Below are 24,337 nucleotides of genomic sequence, written 5' to 3' on the forward strand. Positions count from 1 at the left end.
TATTTGATTGAACAGTATGATAGAAATTCATTCCCCCTCAAGGTCAGAATGGCAAAACATATAAATTTATTCAATAATTATACTATATTACTTTTATAATTGACGCAAATTATCGTGATATATAAATAAATATAAAATAAAATTGACAAGATTTGCTGTCGCTACTCGGAGTTTTAAATATATGGGGACTATATGTATTAACAAAATATACGACTACTAAATATACAAAGATTATGTCGCATTCAAGTAATTGACAAACCAAATTTTATACTGGGTTTTGACAAGTTTTTTTTCATAAATTTACTTCTACAGGAAGAGAAGATATGCTATGTTAGTAAATCTTCAATAATAGCCTTAATAGGTAACACTATTAATCTACTACAAATTCTGTGTACAGTAAATCAGCTTATGTGCTGTATGAAAATTATCATTTGGTATTTGACAAGTAAAATAATATGGCATTTGAGAGCAGTGCCTATTAGGTTGTTAATTAAGACATACAATATTGTCAAAGGTTTTATAGAAAAATTGAAAGTAATAAGGTCTTTCCAATGCTTTCGAGGTTTTCAAGGGACGTATGAGCCTCGTTGTCGCTAGTCGGCGGTAAACCCAATGAGACCCTCGTATATATGTTAGTCAAGGTAAGTCCATACTCTATATGCACGTTGATTCATCGTTCGATCAAACCAAATGATTTATTATGAGTCCGAGCTCGAGTCCTCGGCTCGGTAAACAGCATATCTCGGCAAAAATAACATAGAGGTTATAAAGGTTATCAGTATAAAGTAGGATTAGGAAATCATAAATAAATGACAAACAAGTGAAGTAGATAAACAGGAAAAATTGACGCAAGTTCACAAGGCATAGGACGTTTAAAGCACGTAGTGGCTAAAGGACGATCTATATTTAAATCTCGGGAATGAGGAAACTTGAAATTTAATCTCATAGCATATTTAGTATATATAGAGGCTGTAAAAGCTGTTTCGATACGCATTTTCTTTCGCTTTCATACTCTTTTGAGACGCATTTGAATCGCATTTAACTGACGCATTGGACACGCATTTGTTGGTGTTTGTTTACATTTACGCGGTGAGTATTGTGAAAGTTTACAGAAAGTTGTACTTTTGAGATGAATCGAAAATATTTAAGTTAAAAGATTAAAGAACAGTTTATTGTCCTCAATTCCGTGGTGACGAACCAACGTTTTTCGCCGAAAGTTGCGTAAATATTGCATTGATGTTAAAGTATAGAAGGCTTAAGGACACAAATTGTTCTATGTAACAAAAAATATCTATAAAATTTGGACAAAAAATACCTTTCCCTTATTTAAGAGAAAAACAAAACACAGCGATATGAACGCTGTGAGTGCGTGCTCAAATCATTTGTAAATGAAGAAATAAAATTCTTAGATAAAGAAGAATGGTTTAATTTCTTCAAAATACTACCCTCTTCCTCCCCAAAACTCGCATAAAATTATGCCGTCTAATTTGAAATTATGTAAGGCGACAGCTGATTTCATTCGATGATTTCTTTCCCTGAAGATTTGGCAAGAAGATGTCAAATATGTGGAAATACCATTTCTTCCTTCTCACCACTGTCGCAGTTACCATGGTAATGACGTCAGCGTATAATCTTCCACGACTTTGTAACCATAAAATCAACCCAAGTTGTTCAATGTGTTGCCTACTAGCATTCAGAAGCTGCAGACGTTCTTGTTCTTTGGTCTCGACAAGTTGTGATTGTTCTATAAGCGACAGCAATACGAATTACATGGCCTTTTTCAATAGTAAACGCTGTGGTAGTAAATGTTTCACTTCCAAAACACATTGAGATTGAAAAAAGCGACACAAGGTATAATAAAAAGGTGAAGGATTATTAAACATTGAATAATTTTTTACAGGCCAATTGCACTATGCTTGGCTTCGGCTTTTTTTAATATTGAATAATAAATTGTAGCTGTAATATTGACTAGTTTTGACATTTTGTATGTATCTAATTTTAGAGAAGCATTAAGAAATAAAGTAAAATAAACACACATTTATTGAGGATTGTAGATAGTAGCTACAAATTGGTAACCACTAACGAAATGGAGCACTAAGACCCATTAGTTCAGTCTTGCTGTTAGCAAAGTAAGGTAAAATAATTTTGTCTATTTTCTAAAGTTTTGTTTGGAAGTAGGTCATCATTAATCTGCATGACACATGTAAACTTGTTGGACAAAGACTACCTGCACAAATATAGTAGTAGCAGTCACGGGCGGATGTAGGGGTCGTCAAATCTGTCACACGACTAACGACTAACGTAAAAATTGTAAAATGTTAATGAAAACTGAAAAATTTCCCGTTACATTTTCACACAGTTGTATTTAATAACAAGCCAGTCCATTACAATATGGAGCACATTTTAATATTCAGTTGCATGCGCAGTGATAATTAATTAATTATATGCTTTGGCTGAGCCATCAAACTTAATTTAGCAAAGTCACAGGGCAGCTGTCATCCGTAAACTTGGTCAGCCAAAAAGGCAAAATTCAGGGCTCTGATTGGTCCGACTGCTTATTTCCATAGGATTTCCACGGGTACAGGCAAATTCCATTGATTTTTACTGATCTGAACGAGGTTCTGACTTACTAAAGTCAGGGGTGTCAGTCAAATTATGAATATGATAGCACAAACTATAGTACTTTATGTAAGATAATATGTATGCATTATGTAACACTCAAAAAGTTTTCTAGATGAGAAATTAAACTTTGCGGATCTTTGAATCTTCTTTGCACTGGCGCAGCAAGGCAATATTGTTTAGCAAGGAACGAGCACTATTAAGAGTAAGAGGAGAATTCTCAAAGATTGTTTGTTATATAGTATACGTATTGTTGATAATGGAGTAGCTTACTCTTTAAGTTAATCTTCCTTCAGTTTGTACATAATTGTCGTGCTCGCTAACTGTGAATAAAAAAAAATTGATTTCTAATGTAAATGCTTTAAAATTTATGTAGCAGAAAAAAACTTGCCGGCATGACAGACACACTCGTTTAAATTTTATCGTCGTTCGTCTATATTACTTAAGTAAACTTAACTGTAGAGGCTCTGTGATGTACGTTTTGAGTATTTTTGATCTTGCATGAGCGATATGATTATGTTGTCCTTATATTTTGACCAATTATAGTTGCTTGTGAGCAAATCTTTGATTGAAATGAACCTGACAGTGTTCACCACTTCCTTGATAAATTAGATATTTGCCTTGACAGCATTTTATGTTGTTGAAGTTCTTATATTTACTTATTGTTTTTTTGCATTGCTTAAATTGTTTGGGGAAAAGTTTGTGAAAGGTGTAAGCAACTATGATTCATGTTATTTTTTGTTAAGTTTGATTCAGTCTTTCTAAGCCAAGAAATTATCTTGATAAAAGAAACGTCAGGATATAATTCTCTTACACCACAACCAAGAGATTATTTTTAATTTTTATGGGCTGTGCATGGCATATAGTATTGTACATTACATAGATTTTACTTGATAAATTACATACTGATGTGCCGGCATGTTGAGCAGAGCAGTTCTTTAGTTTCATCATTTTAAACTGCAAAACTGGCAAGTGCTGGACTGATGTAGCCAAGACTTATTATAATAACATTTTTTTAAGTATGGCGTCATCAATGACGCAATATTTCGCAATATTTGTACGTCACGAAATTTGTGACTAACGCACGAAAATTCTTGGATCCTCCCCTGGTAGCAGTGGTGGATCTAGGCTAAGTGAAAATAAATTACGACACCACCTTTTGGCATATATCAATAGTATCATTACCATTTCTAAGGCCTTTTTTATACGTCGCATTTTACATACGTCAAATGCATTAGATACAAAAGAAAATAAGATAAATTTCCTTACCTTTTGTTTTGATTGCATTCGACTAATGTAAAATGTGACGTATAAAACAGGCCTAAGCTCCCTAGAGGCAAATCTAATGGTGAAATTATAGGAAAATGTATTTTTAATTGAAAATGAAGGAGATATGTATTATTTTGACAAATGCTGGATCCACTACTGAGTTGTAATACTCCGCAACTGCGCAAACACTTTCTTCGTGTTGCGATAGGCAGACTAATTCGCTCATTAAATTCTGTTAGATAGAGTCTAAGTCATATGACATAACGGCGAGTTGCATATAGAATTTTATTTGAAACGTCCAAATTGAACGCATGAAGAACATTTGATCCTGCAAGGGCAAATTCTTTATGGAAACACAAAATTGAAATGAACATAGAATGTTCTTTCAACACATGCGACCTCTTAAACTCTTCAATATTTATTTTAAAAACTATCTTTTGTCATCAAAATTACTAAATATGTTTTGCTTTATTCTTTCTTCTGTTACGAGAAACAAAAATAATGAAGTATGTTAATGATCCCCCTTCCCCCTTTTTTTTCATGTTTGGATAAGTTGCAACATAAAGTCTAGAATTTGATTTTAAAAGTATTAAACTTCGGGGGAGTTGAGATGCCAACATTTTTTAACCATTTTTTTATAAATATGTCCAACACTTTCTTTAATTCTTCCTTTTTGGTCAGAGTTTTTAGTCTTTGAATTCGTATCATGAATGTTTGAATTTCTTTGTCTTATCTCATGAGCAGCGACACAATTTCAGCCAGGTTTTTTGCTCTCTATCTTAGAAATGTCTTTTTAAAATGATCTACAGATGTATTGTTTTATTCTTTTGATTTCAAGAAAACACAGAAGAGACTTGCTTTTTTTACGATTGCAGTTTCGCAGAGAGATTAGTAGAAGTGTTGGGTGGAGCAGGGGGCTCGTCCCTGGTTTAATATTTGTGGGAAAAGACAGGTTTTAAACTCCAAATCATAAGAAACATTTTTCACAATTTTTCACAATGCTTGTTCTTGAACCCCAGTCTCTTGTCCTATAACCCATAGTAGTATTTCCTCATGCTTGTTCTTGAACCCCTAGTCTCTTGTCTTATAACCCATAGTAGTATTTCCTCATGCTTGTTCTTGAACCCCTAGTCTCTTGTCTTATAACCCATAGTAGTATTTCCTCATGCTTGTTCTTGAACCCCTAGTCTCTTATCCTAAGACCCATAGTAGTATTTCCTCATGCTTGTTCTTGAACCCCGAGTCTCTTGTCCTTTAACCCATAGTAGTATTTCCTCATGCTTGTTCTTGAACCCCTAGTCTCTTGTCTTATAACCTATAGTAGTATTTCCTCATACTTGTTCTTGAACGCCTAGTCTCTTATCTTATAACCTATAGTAGTATTTCCTCATGCTTGTTCTTGAACCCCAAGTCTCTTGTCCTATAACCCATAGTAGTATTTCCACATTCTTGTTCTTGAACCTCAAATTTCTTGTCCTATAACCCATAGTAGTATTTCCTCATGCTTGTTCTTGAAACCCAAGTCTCTTGTCTTATAACCTATAGTAGTATTTCCTCATGCTTGTTCTTGAACCCTAGTCTCTTGTCTTTTATTCTCGAGATATTGAAGTTTTTGTTATTTCCAATTTATCTAACTTGTAACGTCATAAAGTAAATAGTTTGAACCATGGAGTATCGTTACATGTTTGTAGATGTAGATCGTCCAGGTTGGTAGAGTATAGAGAAGGACTGTTGGTGTTGATGTTGACTGACGTTTCGACAATCTTGACTCTGAAGATGACTACCGCCAATGTTGTCGAAACGTCAGTCAACAACAACAACAACAGTCCTTCTCAGGACTCTACTAACCTGGACGATCTTCATCTATAAACTTGTGACGTCATATTTCGTATTGAGTGGCCATAACGTTTCAAATACTCAATTTACTGAGAACTCAAGGTTGATATTAGTAGGCTGGATCTTATACCATGAACTATTACCGATTAAAGTAACGTATCTGCAAATTTGCCATGAACAATCCGATTTTGTCGGATCCTAAAAAACGGTTCGTGTGAACACATATAAAGAGAGCTCCGACAGTCGGATCCGTTAATCTAAGAAATCGGATGGAAATAGAACACGTATGTTGCATGGTTTATGTGCAACACGTATGTTGCATGGTTTATGTGCAACACGTATGTTGTATGGTCGTAAGATACGCGAGATACTCTCAGACGTACCTTTGATGTAAGGTATCGTTGCTTTTGTTGTTGAGTTGTTCCTTTCGTTGGGTTCATTGTGTTTATAAGTGTTGCGTTTGATGAAGTCAGATTTATAGTTGTTTTTGTCACAATCTTTTACGTCTGTGGTGTTTGTAATGAGGGTTTTTAGACAAGTAAGTTCAAGATTAAGTGGAATACTGGTCAACAGTGATTTCACGTCAAAAGACACTAGTACTTAGTTGTCGGGTATTTTTACAGTATTCAGTTTTTTAACAAATGGCTGTTCTCACTGCTATAAATATGTAAACGAATATAAATATCAACACAATTATTGGGCCGTCTGAACAAGCAACTAAAAATCGGAACCGAATCCATCGGGTCCGACAAATCCGATCGTATGAACGGGCTTTAAATACTTCTAGTTCTCATTTTACAATGTGAAAATCACAGGTCATATAAATCTGAAGTGACAATGGACGACCTCAGTATCTCGGGAATGAAAAGTGGCATGCTTAAATTGTTATAGAAAGTCGTGCATTGTCATTTTGAAATATCTCTTCAATGAAAGTGTAACTCAGATAGCAAAATTTTCGTTTCGTAGGCACTTTAATGCATAAAAACGCCCAGTTTCAATATCACTGACGATATTGTGATCTCGGGAATTTCGCCAATTTTTCATTCTCTTTCTTGAAGCTTTTATAGCAAAGCAATTTTTGCATGGAATTTTTTTTTCAAATGGATTTCAAACTGATTCCGTGTTTTAATAACGTGAGGTATGTCCAGTAACACATGGCTATTGGATTACAATAATTCAAAACGAAAGCGTTTCTTCCTGTTTGCAAACAATGAAATTTGTTTGGAGGGATTAACGAACATTCCTTTAGGAATGATGTCAACATTGAAATATGTTGTAAAATGAATGAAAAATTTTGTCTTCATTAATGGTCCAAATGTTTTCTTGTTTTTTGTTATATTACGAGAGTATTTTATCTTTCCTTGGATTCGGCTGGACTTTTTTCAGTAAATTTATACGATTGTGATGCGTTTTCATCCAGGTGACATTTTCGAACGACGAAATCTGAGACCTTTGGATCTTATCTTTCCTTTGGAACAAGTGAAGCGAAACTTCATTCATTAAGAATTCTTGCGCATTTAACAAAAACGACAAGTTTTTTTAAAATAAACATGTTTCAACATCTCATGATGCCATTTTCAACTTAGAATTCGATAGATGTTTACGAAATCTTTCGACTCGATTTTGTCGTCTGTTTCTTATTCATAGCGGCAATAAATCTCGAATCTCATAACTCATTTCACTTTATGCAATTTGAGAGCAACTTCCGTTACGTGCGCCCATATTAAGAAATTTTATGTTAAGCGCATATCTTACTACGCATGTTATTAGCCTAGTGACAGCCAATGAAATGCGCTTCCTGACCAATTGGAGCGTTTAGGGGCTAGCCGAAGCTATTAACCTTATACATACAGCACCAGGTTGCACACTAGAGTGATGTAGAGGTCCGTTTCTCTCTGTTCGTTATTCTTGAGAATCGTATATATATAATAATTCCGTCGTTTATGTCCATCAAAAAAATGGCATCGTCTTGTGAAGACAAAGCGACAGAGTGCTGTATAAACCCTCGCCTTGCACTTATCTAAAGTCAGATGGTTGTTAATGGTTTTTGCAACGTGAAATATTTCAAGGATCATAGTATCGACCTAAAAGACAAGGAACTGTGGAGTAATTTTCATCGTGTGACTCAAGAAATGAAAATTTCAAACACTGGAAGGTCTGTAAACTTGCTTTCTGTTATTGTTTTGAATAAGATTTTCAAACGTCAATTTTTTTAAACAGCCTTTCTTTTTATCACATCCGACTAAATAAACGAGCTGATACTATTCAACAAATCCTTGTGTTTTAGCAAGTACACTAAGATGTAGTTTCGTCCTCCATAAGGACGCTTCCTTCAATAAGGTTATTCACGCTAAAAGATTTGTCAATTTACTCATTACAAGTTTGTAGATGTAGATCGTACATATTATTAATTGCCAGGACAGATAATTACACTATATGTATTTGTCCCACACAAAAACGTAGCGTTGTATGGTGCTAAATTTGTTTCTGATGCCAATTCGTCACGCCTTTACTTTTAGAAATAATGAGCTAAAGTTTTCCGTACGTTACAAAGCCACCATCAAAGCCAACGTTTTTTTAACTTGTTCAAATTTTATAGGCCTATGTTTCCTATCTTTTCGATCAAGATTGATGGTTTGGAGCCAGACGTGTTGTACAGTGTAGCTGTTTACTTCGAGAACGTCGATGCGTACGAGTATCGTTTTTCTTCAACAAAGAAAGAATGGTTTTCTCAAAATAAACGTCGTGACGATCGCACGATGAAGTTGAACCGTGTCCATGTGCATCCGAAATCACCTTTCGTTGGAAACTTTCCAACGAAAGGTGATTTCGGATGCACATAGACTGACAAGTCTGTATCTTTCGACGACATACGTCTAACAAATAGATTGGAAAAAATGGAGAATTTTAAGGTGCTGAAGGATGTTGCGAATTCTTTTGTAAAAATTGAGCTAGATTATAGAATACCCGTCCACTCACTTCCACTTATATAATATGCCTCGTTCTTTATACTTTGTTCTTTGTATTGACCATTAAATGATACTAAATGATACTACATAAATAATAATTGAGAACTAAATGATATTTTAGTTTAAATTAACTATTATGTTTTACTATGTATGTGGTATCCTTGAATTTGTAAGGGTGACTTTGAAAATAAACGAGTTTCCTGTAATCGCTCCCCGAGATCTTTGAAACTGGTGTGTGATTTTTTTTTTAATGTTTTTTAGATCCAACTTTCAACGTTCCATAAGCACAAAATTGCTGTCGAGATTAGGAGACTTAAAATTTGTGGCGAGTGTTGTCAACTGCATTTAATCAACGTCAAGTTTCCGTTGACCGAATATTTATTGCTGTTACCGGTTACAAGAATGACAATCTTGCTCAATTGAAAATCGACACAAATCCATCTTCGACTGCCTTTAGGATAGCAAACAAAACAAAGAGAGAAGAAGAAAAGAGCTAGGTGGAAATTATTGCAAATTGTCATGTTCTTGTTTTTCATTGATCAAAAAACATACTTTTCAACATAGAATACTTCGGTTTTAGTCACTATTAGTACCTCATCGTTCGACCCTTTAATACTCATTTTTGTATTTCTAATTGATGCTAAAAATAACTACGAGTTTATACACAAAAGTTAAAGAATGAGTATCAGGGTTATGCTTTGCACGCTTAAAGGGGAACTCCACCTTCACATAATGTTGGTGTTAAAAGTTCCATTTTTTATGCAAAGGTTACTATATTTTAAATTTTGATATCAGCAATTTTATTTTTGACATAATCGCGTCTTTAAGTGCGCTATTTGAGCTGTTTTGAGGTTTAGCAGCGTGGGCACAGAAAGCGTCAGCGGAAATTATTTTGACGTCAGATCGTCAAATCGATTTGGAGTCATTGAGTTCTATAAGACCTGGGGCCGGTTGTATAAAAATGTAGTAAACTTTAACTACAGTTAACGCTAACTACTGTAGTTAACTCCTTAACTGTAGTAACTTAACTGCTCGGCTTAACTGCGTTGCAGAAAACGTAGTTTGTTGGATAGTTAAGTAATTGCGTAGTTAACTTTCGTGGAAATTGCGTGGAGTGTTGTTTACGTTAAATGACATAAAGTTTAACAAATTTATGCTTTACAATGGCGGCCAAGTGAACTATAAAATGATTTCAAAATCAAGAAAATTATTTCAAATTGTCCGGTTCTTGTTTTTCATTGGTCAGAAAACATACTTTTCAACATAGAATACTTCGGTTTTAGTCACTATTAGTACCTCTTCGTTCGACCCTTTAATACTCATTTTTGTATTTCTAATTGATGCTAATAATAACTGCGAGTTTATACACAAAAGTTAAAGAATGAGTATCAGGGTTATGCTTTGCACGCTTAATGCTTATGTTTTCATATACTGGAATCTTCGTGTACTTTCTCGGGATAAGCAATCCAATGAGTATTCAGTTCAGGTTTTGTTTCGTTTAGTGACTTCTGTGATCATATTTATTTATAAGAGGCATTTATGGTTGATAGTTTGACTGCTGCTACGGTATTCACGCCGTATTTATATGCTGTACTTATGTATATAAATCAAATATATCATAGTCGCCATTTTCGGGGTTCCTTAAAATGGCCAATCAAGCGCATGACTCTGATACTCATCCTTTAAGTAGTTTTAAGCTATAAATAAGTAATGAAGCATCTTTCTTCAGTTTTATTTAGTTGTCTTTGATTGCTATCCTATATAGGATGAGAGAAAGAGACTATGACGAATGCTCTAATGAAGCCACATTCATCGATGCAGACAACGACCCTTCTAACACAAGGGAAGAACGTCAGTTAAAGTCATGACGCTATGAAGGCCTTCCCATCACTTCAATTCCCTTGGGTATTTCAACAATTCCATCACAAAACAGTTCAGGAACAACAAGTGTTTCGTCCGAAGAGCAAACGCTTCCTTCCATTTACGCCATGTTGGATGACATCATCTTTGGCCAATCACAGAATGGTGTCATGTCTGACCATCAATCAACCCGTCCAAGATTATCTCATATGGATGAGCCATTTCAGATTTCCGAAATACCTGATTTTGGAACCCACAACGCGTCAGAAATACAGAATGTTCATGACAATCATACGTGTTTTGCTTCTCATACGAGTTTTGCTTCTCATACGAGTTTTGCTCATGATACGAGTTTTGCTCTTTCGATGGCAAGGTTTCCTCTTACGATGGTAAATACCTACCCCTACGATAGCAAGTTGTCCCCCTACAATGGCAAGGTTTCTTCCTACGATGGCAAATACTCCCCCTACGATGGCAAGGTTTCTTCCTACGATGGCAAATACTCCCCCTACGATGGCAAGGTTTCTTCCTACGATGGCAAATACTCCCCCTACGATGGCAAGGTTTCTTCCTACGATGGCAAATACTCCCCCTACAATGGCAAGGTTTCCTCCTACGATGGCAAATACTCCCCTACGATGGCAAGGTTTCCTCCTACGATGGCAAATACTCCCCCTACGATCTACTATGGCAAGGTTTCCTCCTACGATAGCAAATACTCCCCCTACGATGGCAAGTTGTCCCCCTTTTGATGTGTTCAGTCAAGCTAATGGCCATGTCTGCGAAGAATTTTCGACACCCGTTTTGTACACAGACCAGGAAACTATGACTATGCTTCTTTCATGAACTATCAAAGGTTTTATGACACTTAAGGCTGTACTTAATGTACTCTTTATCAAAGCCATATATTTAATTTCGTGAATTATATTTAATGTATGTTTGAGCAAGAGAAAATGTTGTCCACGCGATTTTTTATTTGAAGTTGATAATTTCGATGTATAAAACGTTCAGTTCATTTTTTGTCTCTAAATCTCCCCTTGTTAAACATGCCCACGATCCTTTCATCTAGGCGAGCAAAGTGAGCCTCATAAAGGATTGCCATGGAAACGTGTCTCACATTCTCAAACGAACTCTTTTGACAAGCTCGCGTGAGTTGTCTATCGCCCAAAACATGCAAATGTGTTTTGCCAATGAAGAAAAACAACCCCTCTCTCAATTACATACTTTACAATTATGATCTTATCGCTTGTATCAGCGTTCCTGAAATGCCTGCCTCAACATGTTTTTGATAATACAATGACGTAAGAACCAGACAACAAATGCGGCTAACCTGACGTTTACTCCTCATTTGACTCTGAAGATGACTACCGCTAAGGTTGTCGAAACGTCAGTCAACAACAACAAAAACAGTCCTTCTCAGGACTTTATTAACCTGGACGATCATCATTTACAAACATGTTTTTGTCAGTTGCATAATACCTTCCCTATCTTTAGCAATGTGGCGTTCTTGTTTAGACTTGACGATGTGATTTGAAATCTGATACTATGGTTGGATACAGTAATCCGATTAATAACTTGTGGCCATCTGTGATTGCCCTTTGTTAAAAAGTTCCTATTGCTGTCATAGTTTTCAATGTCGTCTTTGCATAAAAAAGTAAATTGTTAAAAGAGTGTTGGTATTGTCGTAATATTGCTACGCTTTGATTTTTTTATTTCTTTATGAAATCAGGCATCGGCTCGACGCTAAACATGGTTTCCTACTTTCCTTTGAGAGAACATTTCAGGTTTGTATTTGACAGCTATTAACTTTTGGAGATAAATCATATAACGCAAATATTTTTGTATATATTTTTTACTGTATCTAGGTCGGTAATATCAATGCTATAGTATGACTTGCAACATTTACTGCATTCATTGAAGCGATCTTCGGTCGTGTTTGACCTTACTCCAATTCACAAAGTTCAAATGCCGTTTCTGACTGTTTACTAGCGACGTTTGTAGTAAATAATAAATCAGTTATTTTTTATTGCAATGATTGTGAATGACGAGGTTCGCGGAGAAGAGGCCAAGAGTGAAGGTGGGATGATTTGGGATAATCACACTTTAAAAAAAAAAAAGCCACAGTATTTTATTAGAAACAATTGAGGCTCTAATTAGATTCGAACGATTTTGAATGGCAAAGTGAGTATTGCGTCTTGCATGACTTTTCGCAGCCCACTAATTCAGGTACATTTCCATAAAGTACAATGACTTCCATATTGCAAACGAGTTTTCGTGTCAGCGAGCGAAGGAACTCAATGAAGAGGTTACTGGGAAACGGAAATACGGTTTCGATATTGGAAGCACAATATATTTCAACCTTTGCTAGATAATGGTTTGGTGTTTCGGCCTAGGTATTTGCAAACAGTTTTTGTCAAAGTTATATTGAAGTCTTCAAGATTATTTTGGTTGCTATTTGCATTCTATGTTTTGTGATTCTTGAATTCTTTTTAACTTACTTGAATGATGTTTACCACTTTGCGGATTTCCCAGCAGATTATCGAAATCATGACGTTATGTATTGACTCGTCAGATTTTCAGTTTCGAATGCAGATTCCATTTTAGACGATTAAACCAAATAATGGATTATCATAAGTATATGATGACAAACATGCTAACCTCTGCCGTTTGATTGGCTTGGGAATGTCACAAAATATTTCAACCTTTACATGGTCCTGCTTCAATATTTTTAATATTAACGTAATTTGCTTAAAGCACTGTCAATTTCACAACTCGCTTCGATAAAATTACCGGAAGAGGGAAGCCATTGTATCGAAATTTTAAATTAAGTGCTTTTTGCGGATGTCTCTACATATGTGCTCAAGCCTCTGTGATTTATTTTCATTTATACTTTTTGACAGTTCTGTTGTATTCCGTGAGAAATAATCGTCCACTTTTAATGACAGCGTCAATGAGAGTATGCTTCGTTTGATGAACTGGAGTATCGTTGCGTGAATATGCCGTTCAACTTCTTAAATCGACAGTCGTTGAATTTGGAACAACTTCGCCGACAACAATGGCGAAACAGTTCCGACAGCATCACGGTATGTCTTACTACAAACGATAATTGTGCTATTTCTTGATTAACTCTGTCACCATTTTTTGACTTGAAATGATTTAGTGGAAATTTACGCTGCTTGCGGCATAGCATTCATTCATATGTTGTTTTAATATGTGTCAAATTTCGCGCGGTCCAGTTTTCACGAATTGTCACGTTTGCTAAGTTTTATCCTAATGGCGCTAAGCATAAATATTGTTATATATTGTTGTGTGCGAATGTTATTCTTAGCAACTGGGTTGTTGTAATTTCTTAACGTGTTAAATGTTCCCAAAACAAAAGAGCTTAGTCTTGAAGCGAATTAAGTTTATTAATAATTATGAGGAAGACGATTCCCCCATTGTGGGATAAATTAATTGCGACATTTCTTTAATATTTATAAATGTATGTATAATTAGAAAGTTCTAGCTATGAATGTTTTACTTCGAAATTTTTTAATGGAGGCAACATGTTTGTACGCCACACTTTGCTGAGTTCGAACCGTGTTTTTACCTGACGCTCGTCGAATTGCAAATTCAGGTACTTTTCCATTAAAGCGTTAGCTTTTCTTGGAGCTTATTTAACTTGCATCTATACGGTTGATTTGTTCGTGCTGGCATGCTGAACAATATAGCTTTAAACAGAGCTTATCTATTCGATTGGTTTTTCTAAATTTTGTTGCTTGTTTACCTATTTTTTGTTGCTTCTTTACAGCAAAGAAGTGTGCATTCATTCTGTGTTGTAAGAAGCAACTTGAACGATATACGAGGGAAAGTCTTTTCTTCGATTGTTTCAACCATTTTTCTTTAATATAGTTAAGTCAAATTGCAAGACCAGTAAGTAATGGCGAGGAGAACATGCTGAGTGCCGTCGAGAACCAGGTTGGTATTGAAAATATGTTACATGTACTTGACTTAAGCATAAAAAAAGGGCAGCATATTGCGAAGTATTTTTGTTGAAATGAGTATTTGTTTATGTAATTTATGCAACCACTTTATTCAACTCAAACTTCTTCCGTTTGTTCGAGGAAATTAAATCGTGTTTCATCCCAACCTTGCCGAATTCGTAGTCCGGGAAAGTTCTATTACTGTTAAAAACTCTTCCCTTGCTTGTAAATGTGTGCGTATTTTCTCTATTTGTGTTCTTCGTATGTTGAAATTCCAGTCATTGTGTATAGTTATGTAACTTATGTTTTGTTATTGAAACTGTTTATCGTTACAAATAATAAAATGAACTATTTTGTTGTGATTGCAATATTTGAAAAGTAAACACAAAAACACAGTTAAGTGATCGTGCCCTTGCAAGTTTGTAAATCAAAACCAACATATGTAAATTACACATGTTTGTTGAATAATTGATTTTTGCTCGTTTTTCTCTTTATTAAAAGTAGAATGTCGCGTTCAATTATTCATATAGCCTTGGGAATTTTCAATTGATGTTTGCTACGCCAAACAGACTTTTTATTATAAATGAAAATTTTTTAAATTAATAAGAAATTTTAAAGCTTTCAGGTACAGTGGGCAGATAATTTTTTTTGTTGTGGAAGGAGGCAAGTGTCTACAAAATATATGAAAAAAATGTCTGTTCTCCCTCCTTGCTGAGATCTCTGCCCTTGTATGACCTTCAAATTGACCTTGAATGTGAATTTTGCCAAAATTTTATTTCAGGTGAGGGACTGGGGCGAAGAGAAGGAAGATGGTGCCATCTACCATGTTATATTGAAGAAAGTACGTTATCATACTACTAACAAAGTTCCTGGAAATGATCAGCTTGTATCCCACTTGGAATGGGAAACCCAAAAGCGACGAACAATCAAAGCTGGAACCATGACAAAGTTGATTGAGTATTTGGTACCAGCTGATGATGAAGATGATGAAATTGACACTCGCTTTCTAACAGTCTTTCTTACCATGCATCAGACATTTTGTTCAAGTGACAAAGTTGTTTTTTTTTGTTGATTGAAAGGTAATGCAGCTTTTATTACACCCCTTGCAGTTATATACATTCCAATGAATAGGTATCACAGTATAGAACTAACAGCTCTATGTTGTAACTTCGTAGTTCTAGGTAACCATACAAATTTTTTTGTGTTTGCTTCTGTTCTTTTTTTATTCATTCAACCATGAGTGTTTTGTATGTAAATGATGTATAACAAATGTCACCTGCTGTTTTTCATTAGAACTGCATAGAAACTGGACTCAAATGATATTATTTTATCATACAGCTTATTAAGGAGTAGAAAAATGCTTTTGGCTTCACAGGGCCTAATCTTGTTTCTTTGACTAGGTTTAGGATGGTGAAAAAGAAGAATTTATCCATTGATTTTGACAGCTTCTCGAGGTAGGTGTATGAATGTCAACATTAGCGTAGCCAGCCTGAATTTAACTTCCGCTGTGCAAATATTTTTGTGTTCACTAAATCTTGAGAATAAAATATTTCTGAAGAAATGAATAATGAAAAACTTTTTCAGAATTTACATAGCAGAAATAGTAAATATACACGCTACAAGCTGGCTATGCCACTGAAAATCACTACGTACTCGATGGTGAACCAGGTTTTCCAAATTGCTAAAATTCTAATTTACTTCACATGTAGATAATGTATTAATAGATTGATTAACATTGGTTTGTTCAAAGAGTTGGTCATGTAAACACTAGGTTTAGTGAATTACGTAAATGGCACTTAGTTCTGTTATATAGTAGTATAAACAATTTTAGACATTAAAAGTAAAGTTAATGAAATATTTTTGTTGTTTTTTTTGCATCACTCAAAGTTATGTGTAAACATTAAATCTGTAAGTTCTGTGTAAGATTTTCAGTTACTCTGTTATATTTAGTGTAGTCTGATAGCATTTTTACACCATGCCAATGTTACTTTTTCTCAAGGATGATTGTCAATGTTTTTCTTGTGTGGATCGAAAATTTTCCTGGTGATTTTAAAACAGATGGTGACAATTCATTATTGAAGCAACTGCAGACATTTGCCAAGAGTGAGCTTAAGTTGACACACTCTAAAGAGCTATTGCGTAAGATTGAGCAGCTGTTGGACAAACCTCAACTAAACCGTAAGTGATTTCTTATTATGTTGTTCTTTGTATTTGTGACTTGTATTTTTGTTGCAAAATGCAGGGCATCTTTAAAAAATTTGTTTTGTATTGTTGTTGTACAGATACATGTAACTTTCTTGTTGTTGTAGATATATGTAACTTTCTTGTTGTTGTAGATACATGCAACTTTCATGTTGTTGTAGATACATGTAACTGTCGTGTTTTTGTAGGTACATGTAACTCTCATGTTGTTGTAGATATGTGTTATTCTCGTGTGGAAGACAAGGTCGATGGCCAGAGTGAAAAAAGTGTACCATTATCTGAATTGAAAACACTTTTTGAACGTGAACCAGTGAAGATTGCGGAACAATTAACATTAATTGATGCTGTAAGCTAATTATAGTTTCTTTTTTGCTTTTCATTTCGTGTTGTATTTTCCCCGTTTCTAGTTATCTTTTAGAGCAATGTTTTCCTTAAAAATGCTCACGTGATTCTTTTTAAAGCCCCTTGTTTTCATAGTAAAAACAACCACGAGTTATCTATTTATATGTACGTACTTCACTTGAAAGTTTTCTTCCATTCGTAGGAATTATTCAAAGCAGTCAAACCTCGGGAGTGTGTTGGTTGCGTTTGGTCGAGGCGTGATAAGAACGAGAACAAGACGTGGTCATCAAGTGTCAAAGCTACGGTGAATCAGTTTAATGCTGTTTTGAGAAGGGTGACGACAACTATTCTCTTTGGCGATGGTAAGGGCAGTCCTAACATTCGCGGACGGGCGAGAATATTAGAAGCTTGGATCGCGATTGCTCAGGTAAATAATACTAGCTCATTTTAGGAGCTTATTTTTCTTGCAAAGAAACCTTGTTCAAAGAGCAGTCATGCCATATTTTCAACATGAAGACTCACCCGTGCAATACCAGAAAACTTGTTTTTCTTTAAAGTCATCTGTTGTTTTTTTCCCTTTCTTTAAACAGTAAACATTTTTTTATATACCAATTTCACTGTCTTTTACATTGTCAATAATATTTCATTCAAATTCCTTACTTTTTTTTATACTAGGAATGTAGGGATCTAAAGAACTTTTCTTCTTTAAAATCAATATTGTCCGCACTCCAATCCACTCCCATATTTCGCCTGAAAAAAACATGGGCAGAAATTTCAAGGTACTATATGTTGATGCAAGATGCATGGCGCATGTATCTTTTACGATTATTAGAAGAACTTTTTTTAGAAATCATCAGACTTTATTTGAAGAGCTAGCCGCTTTAGTCTCGGAAGATAGCAATCAGCACATCGGTAGAGAGCTATTAAAGAGGGTTTGTCACATTTTATTATCTGTTTATTATATGGTTGTCGATATTTTCTTATTGATGAAATTGTTTGTTCTTAGGAAGGTACGGCAAAACACCCTGAATTGAAGAAAAAATCGTCCTTATTACGAAAAGGCTCAAGTCATCGACAACCCAATAATGTAAGTAAGCATTCATTCAATGTATAGGACAACAAAAGAATGTGCTTTTTCCGGCATTTAGGCGTTTCTGCGAAAATTGAAAAATTAGGATTGGACTTTGTCAAAAACAGTTCCAGAGGGGAGATTTTATTCAGCGTGCCCTATGCATTAGAAAAGGGAAATCATATTCCAGGAGCCCATACATCGGCAGTAGAATTTGTAGTTAGACAGGAGACTTTTTTCATATTATTTTTTAAAACATTTGTTACAAATTTGAGCAAACATCAATTGGGGGACATTTTACGTTAATTTCATCTTTGTTTCAAAGCATTTTACGTTCATATTTTGTAGGGCGTCATTAGTGGCACTGTGCCATATTTAGGGACGTTTCTTACCGATCTCATGATGATTGATACAGCTTATCCTGATAAGATTGATGTAAGTGTTGGTATTTGGATATTGTTGGTGTGGGTTATCCGATATGGTGGATTTTAGTTTTGGTTATTGGATATTGTAGATTTTTTTAGTGTTGATTATTTGATATGGTGGATTTTCGTGTTGATTATTAGGTATGGTGGATGTTGGTGTTGATTATTAAATATGGTGGATTTTAGTGTTGATTATTAGATATGGTGGATTTTAGTGTTGATTATTAGATATGGTGGATTTTAGTGTTGATTATTAGATATGGTGGATTTTAGTGTTGATTATTAAATATGGTGGATTTTAGTGTTGATTATTAGATATGGTGGATTTTAGTGTTGATTATTAGATATGGTGGATTTTAGTGTTGATTATTAAATATGGTGGATTTTAGTGTTGATTATTAGATATGGTGGATTTTAGTGTTGATTATTAGATATGGTGGATTTTAGTGTTGATTATTAGATATGGTGGATTTTAGTGTTGATTATTAAATATGGTGGATTTTAGTGTTGATTATTAGATATGGTGGATTTTAGTGTTGATTATTAGATATGGTGGATTTAGTGTTGATTATTAGGTATGGTGGATTTTAGTGTTGATTATTAGGTATGGTGGATGTTGGTGTTGGTCATCAAATATGGTAGGTGTTGGTTATCAGTGATGGTGGGTGTAAGCGTTGGTTATTAGATATGGTGGATTTTAGTTTTGGTTATTGGATATAGCAGATGTTAAGCATTGGTTATTAGATATGATGGATGTTGGTGTTGGTCATCGGAGATGGTGGATGTCAGTGTTGGTTATTAGATATGGTGGATGTTAGTGTTGGTCATCAGAGATGATGGATGTTAGTGGTGGTTATTGGATATGATGGATGTTGCTGTTGGTTATCAGAGATGGTGGATGTCAGTGTTAGTTATCAGAGATGGTGGATGTTAGTGTTGGTTATTAGAGATGGTGGATGTTAGTGTTGGTTATTAGAGATGGTGGATGTTAGTGTTGGTTATTAGATATAATCAATATTTTATCATACATACAATATTTGTGCTGTTTATCATATACGTACGATTTGATTACACTTCAGACATGCTAGCTTTATATATGAAAATAACTCAGTGAATAATTGTTTGTTTAACTTTTGTTTGTCTTATTGTAGGGAAATCTTATAAACTTCGAAAAGCGTCAAAAGGTATGTTTTATTTTAACACCCTTAGAAATTTCTCAAAATACACTATATTATTAAAGTGCAATGTGATATGTTTATAGGAATTCGAAATCATCGCTCAGATTAGACTATTTCAAGAAGCAGCCAAGAACTATAGCATATCCAGGGATGAACGATTTCATCAATGGTTCGACTCATTGGAAACGCTAAACGACGGCGAGTAGTGAGTAAAAAGGATCAATATACTTCATTGTTCCGTTGAAGAATTTTGACGTTTGTTGCACTTGAAAGTTGAAGAGGATAATGATGTTTTTATATTTTTTTTAGCTTCGCGCTTTCTTGTAGCTTGGAATCGGGTTCTTTCCATAAAAGACAAACGTCTCTCTTTCGATCAAGGTATTAAAGTATGGTTCGAACCTCGAACTATATTTGTGCTGATTTTTATACGGAGAATTGTAGTAATAGAGGTTGATATTTGGAGTAAAAAAATTACTTTAACGAAAAAGATCGAGACTCAAATGCAAGAACATGTTGGTTCAAACGTTTAGCTTTACATGACGTAGTGGCGTGCGTGGCCGGGGCGCAAGTTTAGTCGTGCTATTATAATGAACTTTGCATAGCACGACCAAACTTGCAGACTGGCTACGTCACTGCATGAACGAATTATTAGGAAGCGAATATAGCCTCGTTATCAATCTCTGTTGTGAATGAATGTGTTGGTTTTGTTTTAATGTCGAAAAACGTTGATGACGTTTTTTTCTCACCACTTTTGTAAGATGGAATATTAAATGTAAAGTTGGACATTTGAACTTGAGTTTGTTAGAACTGCTGAACATTTCAACTAATTTACACTATTTCATTATAGTCAACGTAACTTGTACTTGCACAATAAAGACTGTATTTTTGACCACTGTATACCTTACCTTATATCTTGACACTTTTTCATTCCATTTAACGCTTTAACCTACACCTTTCAGCGACAGACTTTTCCTATACAACATGCCATACCGACAACGACGATGACAAACTAGTTCAGTTATGTAAAGCTGTTCCCACTATTTCTCCCTCAGGAAAATGAAGAGCGAGACTGACCTTGCAAAAGTAGGCTCGTTTAAAGGAAATGAATCGCTCGAATCCAGTCAGAGAGGTCACAAACGGCAGGATTCCGGTACGTCAGTTCAGTCTGAAGGATGTTTGCGGACGTGTGGTAGTGGTCACATTGTTCGTGTATCGATAGAAAATAAGAATGATTGTAATATGTACAAAAGTGTTTGGGTAAGTTGGCGTTTGTGTTCTCGACAAGCACACTGTTAATAAATTGTGTTTTAAAGGAAAGTCTTGCAGCTCTCGATCATCATGTAGAACAATGTACCCCCCTTAGAACTCTTCAGTTGTTTTTCTGTGATGATCTCAACATGTCTCACAATTCTTTTGACAAATAATTGTATTATATACGTGAAAATTCCAACCTGAATGTGTCGTTTCCAAATTTAGCGTGTCATTTTCAACTTTAATGTGACAATTCGAACCTTAGCATGAAGTTTATACTCTTTTCTACATTTCTATTTTTACATGTGTTTTCTTCTTGACTTTTCTTTTCCCAAAGCTCCAAATCACACACACAATTTTTATTAAGTAGATAAGATACTCACTGATCTCATGTTCACATTAAGGTTACTGAGGGTGAGAAAACTAGTGCCGTGATCAAGTCTTGTTTGATGAAACACAATATGGATGTCAAAGAAGCTGAAAATTACAATCTTGTTCAAGTGTTATCAAATGGAAGTATGTATATGTTTTTTCATCATTTTTGCAAAAATGCAATACAAATTGTTTTTATTAATTGTTGTAGTTAGACTAGCAAATGATCAATGAAACACTGTTTATTTTGTGTAAAAGTTAAAATACAGTTGAAATAGTGGTACCACAGTTGAAAGAGCAGAGAGGGTCAGTTGCAATAGCATTGGGATAGCAAATGCTGGTGATTATAGCAAATGCTAGTGATAAAACTTTCATGTACACATGCTACTAACTCAATAATAAGGTTTAAAGAAGACTTTGCCTTAAACCTACATCATTTTTTACCATCAATGAAAGAGAATGCCGTTAAAGACATGAATATTTAGTCACACTATCACCTCAAATGCCAATTCTACTTTATTTAAGCACTTGCAAATCTTACTGCTTAACTAATAATACTTGAAAATTTATTTTGGGATTTTTAAATTTTCCTTGTAGATGAAGTGGTAATCACAAAAGAAGCAAATGTCTACTATGCAGTTGTGGTAAACAGTAGAGAAGTAGCATTAAATTTTCTTCTTCGTAAGGTTAAGAAGTAAAGCACAATATTTTATTGTATTGCAAAGTGCTATGTTTGTACATTTGAAACCTCAGGATTATTATGAAAATAAGAGTCATTCTTGACATCACCATTGCTCTAATAAGCTCTAATGAATGAGCTATGGTGTACATTAAATTTTAACTTGAGAGGGGGGGTTCTGATGGATGGATAAACTTGAGACATTTTTTTGATACCAGATCTTATACAGCCTTAAATCTTTCATATTTTTTATAAACATTGTCTAAATCATTGTAAATATTTTACACCCTAATTACCTTGAATCAGTCTCTTGTTCACACATTGTATTTTTAGTTTTACGAGTATTTATAGATTTGTACAAATAAAAAGGGTTTGATAAACATTTGGGTTAGGTAAACAACTTTGAAGTTGATTTGTGTTCAGCTGTATGATCCAATGTTTTCTTCTATTGATTTAAGTAATGATAATTTGAGATTGCAGTTAGTAAATTACAGGGGGGTCTTCAGTATTCTACTGTAAGATATAATGGAGGGGGGGGGGAGATTGCTCAACTAACATGTGTTGTGATCCAAAATATGGCAGTGCTTTTCCATCACACTACAGTAACACCATAGATATTTTCATAAGTTCTACAAATACATGCATTTATATATGAAAACTGCAACAATAAAACATGGCCAGTCATTATGATAGTTGACTTTATTTATGTAATATGAAAACACAGTTCATTTTTTTGAGTATGTGTATTCAGTAACATTTCTATGGCAATTATTAGGTATGCCAGATAAAAACCATCAGTAAATATGTAATGTTTAAAATCACTTTGGTGCATCTGTTTTTCGGATATAGCCTTTGCCAGAAGGAACTTTGGCCACTTCCACACCCTGTGGGAACAATGTCTTGAATTCCTCTGGTTTAACAGAAGGGACAACCATTACCTTTGACCATGCTAAAACAAGACAAAACAAAATAAATGGGAAGAACTTACACTGAATGAAATAACAAATGAAAATGTGATGAATTTTCAGATATACCTGCCAATCAACCGGAGTGGCAACCTTGTATTTAGCAGTCAATTGGAGGGAGTCAATCACACGGAGAATCTCGCTATAAAGAATAGAAGCAAATGCTGCAAATGATGAAATCATTCATATTTTGTGTAATCTTTACATACATAGTTAAACTTACTCAAAGTTGCGTCCAGTGGTAGCCGGATAAAGGAGAGACAATTTGAGCTTCTTGTCTGGCCCAATGATGAAAACCTTCACAAGAAAAGACAAAGGTTTATATATGACCTGCATCAACACATTGCAAGTGAAGACAAAGATTAAAAAAGAAACAGGATGCTTACAGCTCGACATGTCAACACAATTCCTTGGGCATTAACTTCATCAGGATCAAGCATACCAAATTTAACAGCCAGTTCACGCTTGTCATCAGCAATGATTGGGAAAGGGAAATCGCCTTTCAATGAGCAATAGCTTTGAATGTCTTTGATCCAACCATTATGGGACTCGGGTGAATCAATGGACAATGCAATCATTTTAACATTACGTTCTGCAAACTTTGGGGCAAGTTGGGCAACACGGCCAAGTTCAGTTGTGCAAACGGGTGTGTAGTCAGCAGGATGAGAAAATAGGATCCCCCAGCTATATTTTAAATACAACACGCAAATATTACGCTTGCCACGTCCCCGATCTTTGTCAATAGTGGGTATTTTTATACTTAGCCCAGAGGAGTTTCCTCGATCATAAATTAACAGTACTGAGTTCACGATTCAAAGTTCGAAGCTGCTGTAAGGATTTGCCTTTTTCTTATCAAGGGTTGGCACATTAAACAATGTATTTTATAATCACTTCCATGTTCAGACAAGAATTACATCAAATTATTGTGTAGAGTTAGCTTGATGATCGTTATGCATGCTAAATCAAGGGATTATGATTGTGCAAGAAAATGACCGAGTCATTTGACACTAACCTGTCTCCTAAGAATTGGTGAAATTTGATGGGACCTTTGTTCGTTTCAGCCTCGAAATCCGGAAAGACATCACCTAAGTTAACCATTATTGCAGTACAGCTTTTTTACTGTAGATCTGTAGATGAACAATAGCGCGTTTATTGTGATGTGGGGTGATGCGTGATGGGGTGAGTCGCAATTATATATTTAATTATGAACATTATTGTAACTTGTTTGTGTAACCTTGTGACGTCAAAACGCAAAAAATTTAACGTAAAAATTTAACGTAAAAATTTTTTAAATTTATCGAAACCTGGGATGATTTCATTTTTCATTATAAATAATCAT

The 24,337-nt window shown here is 34.8% G+C and overlaps 2 protein-coding genes and 2 long non-coding RNA genes across 5 annotated transcripts; 3 read left to right on the plus strand and 1 right to left on the minus strand.

The window, feature by feature from the left end:
* The first annotated feature begins 833 nt into the window (after positions 1-833).
* Positions 834-2,035, plus strand: LOC124438912. Its single transcript, XR_006946215.1, has 2 exons — positions 834-1,089; positions 1,542-2,035. It is a non-coding gene; the product is annotated as an uncharacterized LOC124438912 (long non-coding RNA).
* A 6,531-nt stretch (positions 2,036-8,566) lies between these two features.
* LOC124439178 lies at positions 8,567-9,138 on the plus strand. The gene is made up of 2 exons (XR_006946296.1): positions 8,567-8,636; positions 8,955-9,138. It is a non-coding gene; the product is annotated as an uncharacterized LOC124439178 (long non-coding RNA).
* A 4,083-nt stretch (positions 9,139-13,221) lies between these two features.
* LOC124437958 (ral guanine nucleotide dissociation stimulator-like 1) lies at positions 13,222-22,430 on the plus strand. Its single transcript, XM_046987919.1, is given in 18 exon segments — positions 13,222-13,636; positions 14,445-14,510; positions 15,297-15,577; positions 15,580-15,594; positions 15,916-15,969; positions 16,515-16,693; positions 16,933-17,063; positions 17,262-17,486; positions 17,735-17,838; positions 17,907-17,991; positions 18,066-18,146; positions 18,477-18,563; positions 19,705-19,737; positions 19,815-19,936; positions 20,041-20,109; positions 20,784-20,988; positions 21,387-21,498; positions 21,952-22,430. Coding segments are annotated over 18 exon segments (2,037 nt in total). The 5' UTR covers positions 13,222-13,549; the 3' UTR covers positions 22,053-22,430.
* A 287-nt stretch (positions 22,431-22,717) lies between these two features.
* On the minus strand, positions 22,718-24,213 carry LOC124437956 (peroxiredoxin-6-like). Of its 2 annotated transcripts, XM_046987917.1 has the most exons (6): positions 24,011-24,213; positions 23,385-23,682; positions 23,222-23,295; positions 23,068-23,140; position 23,022; positions 22,718-22,982 (listed from the first exon to the last, which is right to left on the minus strand). In XM_046987917.1, exons 1-6 carry the CDS (start codon positions 24,094-24,096, stop codon positions 22,852-22,854), a joined length of 663 nt encoding a protein of 220 aa, XP_046843873.1. In that variant the 5' UTR covers positions 24,097-24,213; the 3' UTR covers positions 22,718-22,851. The 2 variants fall into 2 exon arrangements, with proteins under 2 accessions (XP_046843873.1, XP_046843872.1); XM_046987916.1 differs by lacking the exon at position 23,022.
* Between the last annotated feature and the right edge of the window lie 124 nt (positions 24,214-24,337).

Source organism: Xenia sp. Carnegie-2017, unplaced genomic scaffold (assembly GCF_021976095.1).
Source record: "Xenia sp. Carnegie-2017 unplaced genomic scaffold, XeniaSp_v1 HiC_scaffold_19, whole genome shotgun sequence".
Taxonomy (NCBI): Eukaryota; Metazoa; Cnidaria; class Anthozoa; order Malacalcyonacea; family Xeniidae; genus Xenia; species Xenia sp. Carnegie-2017.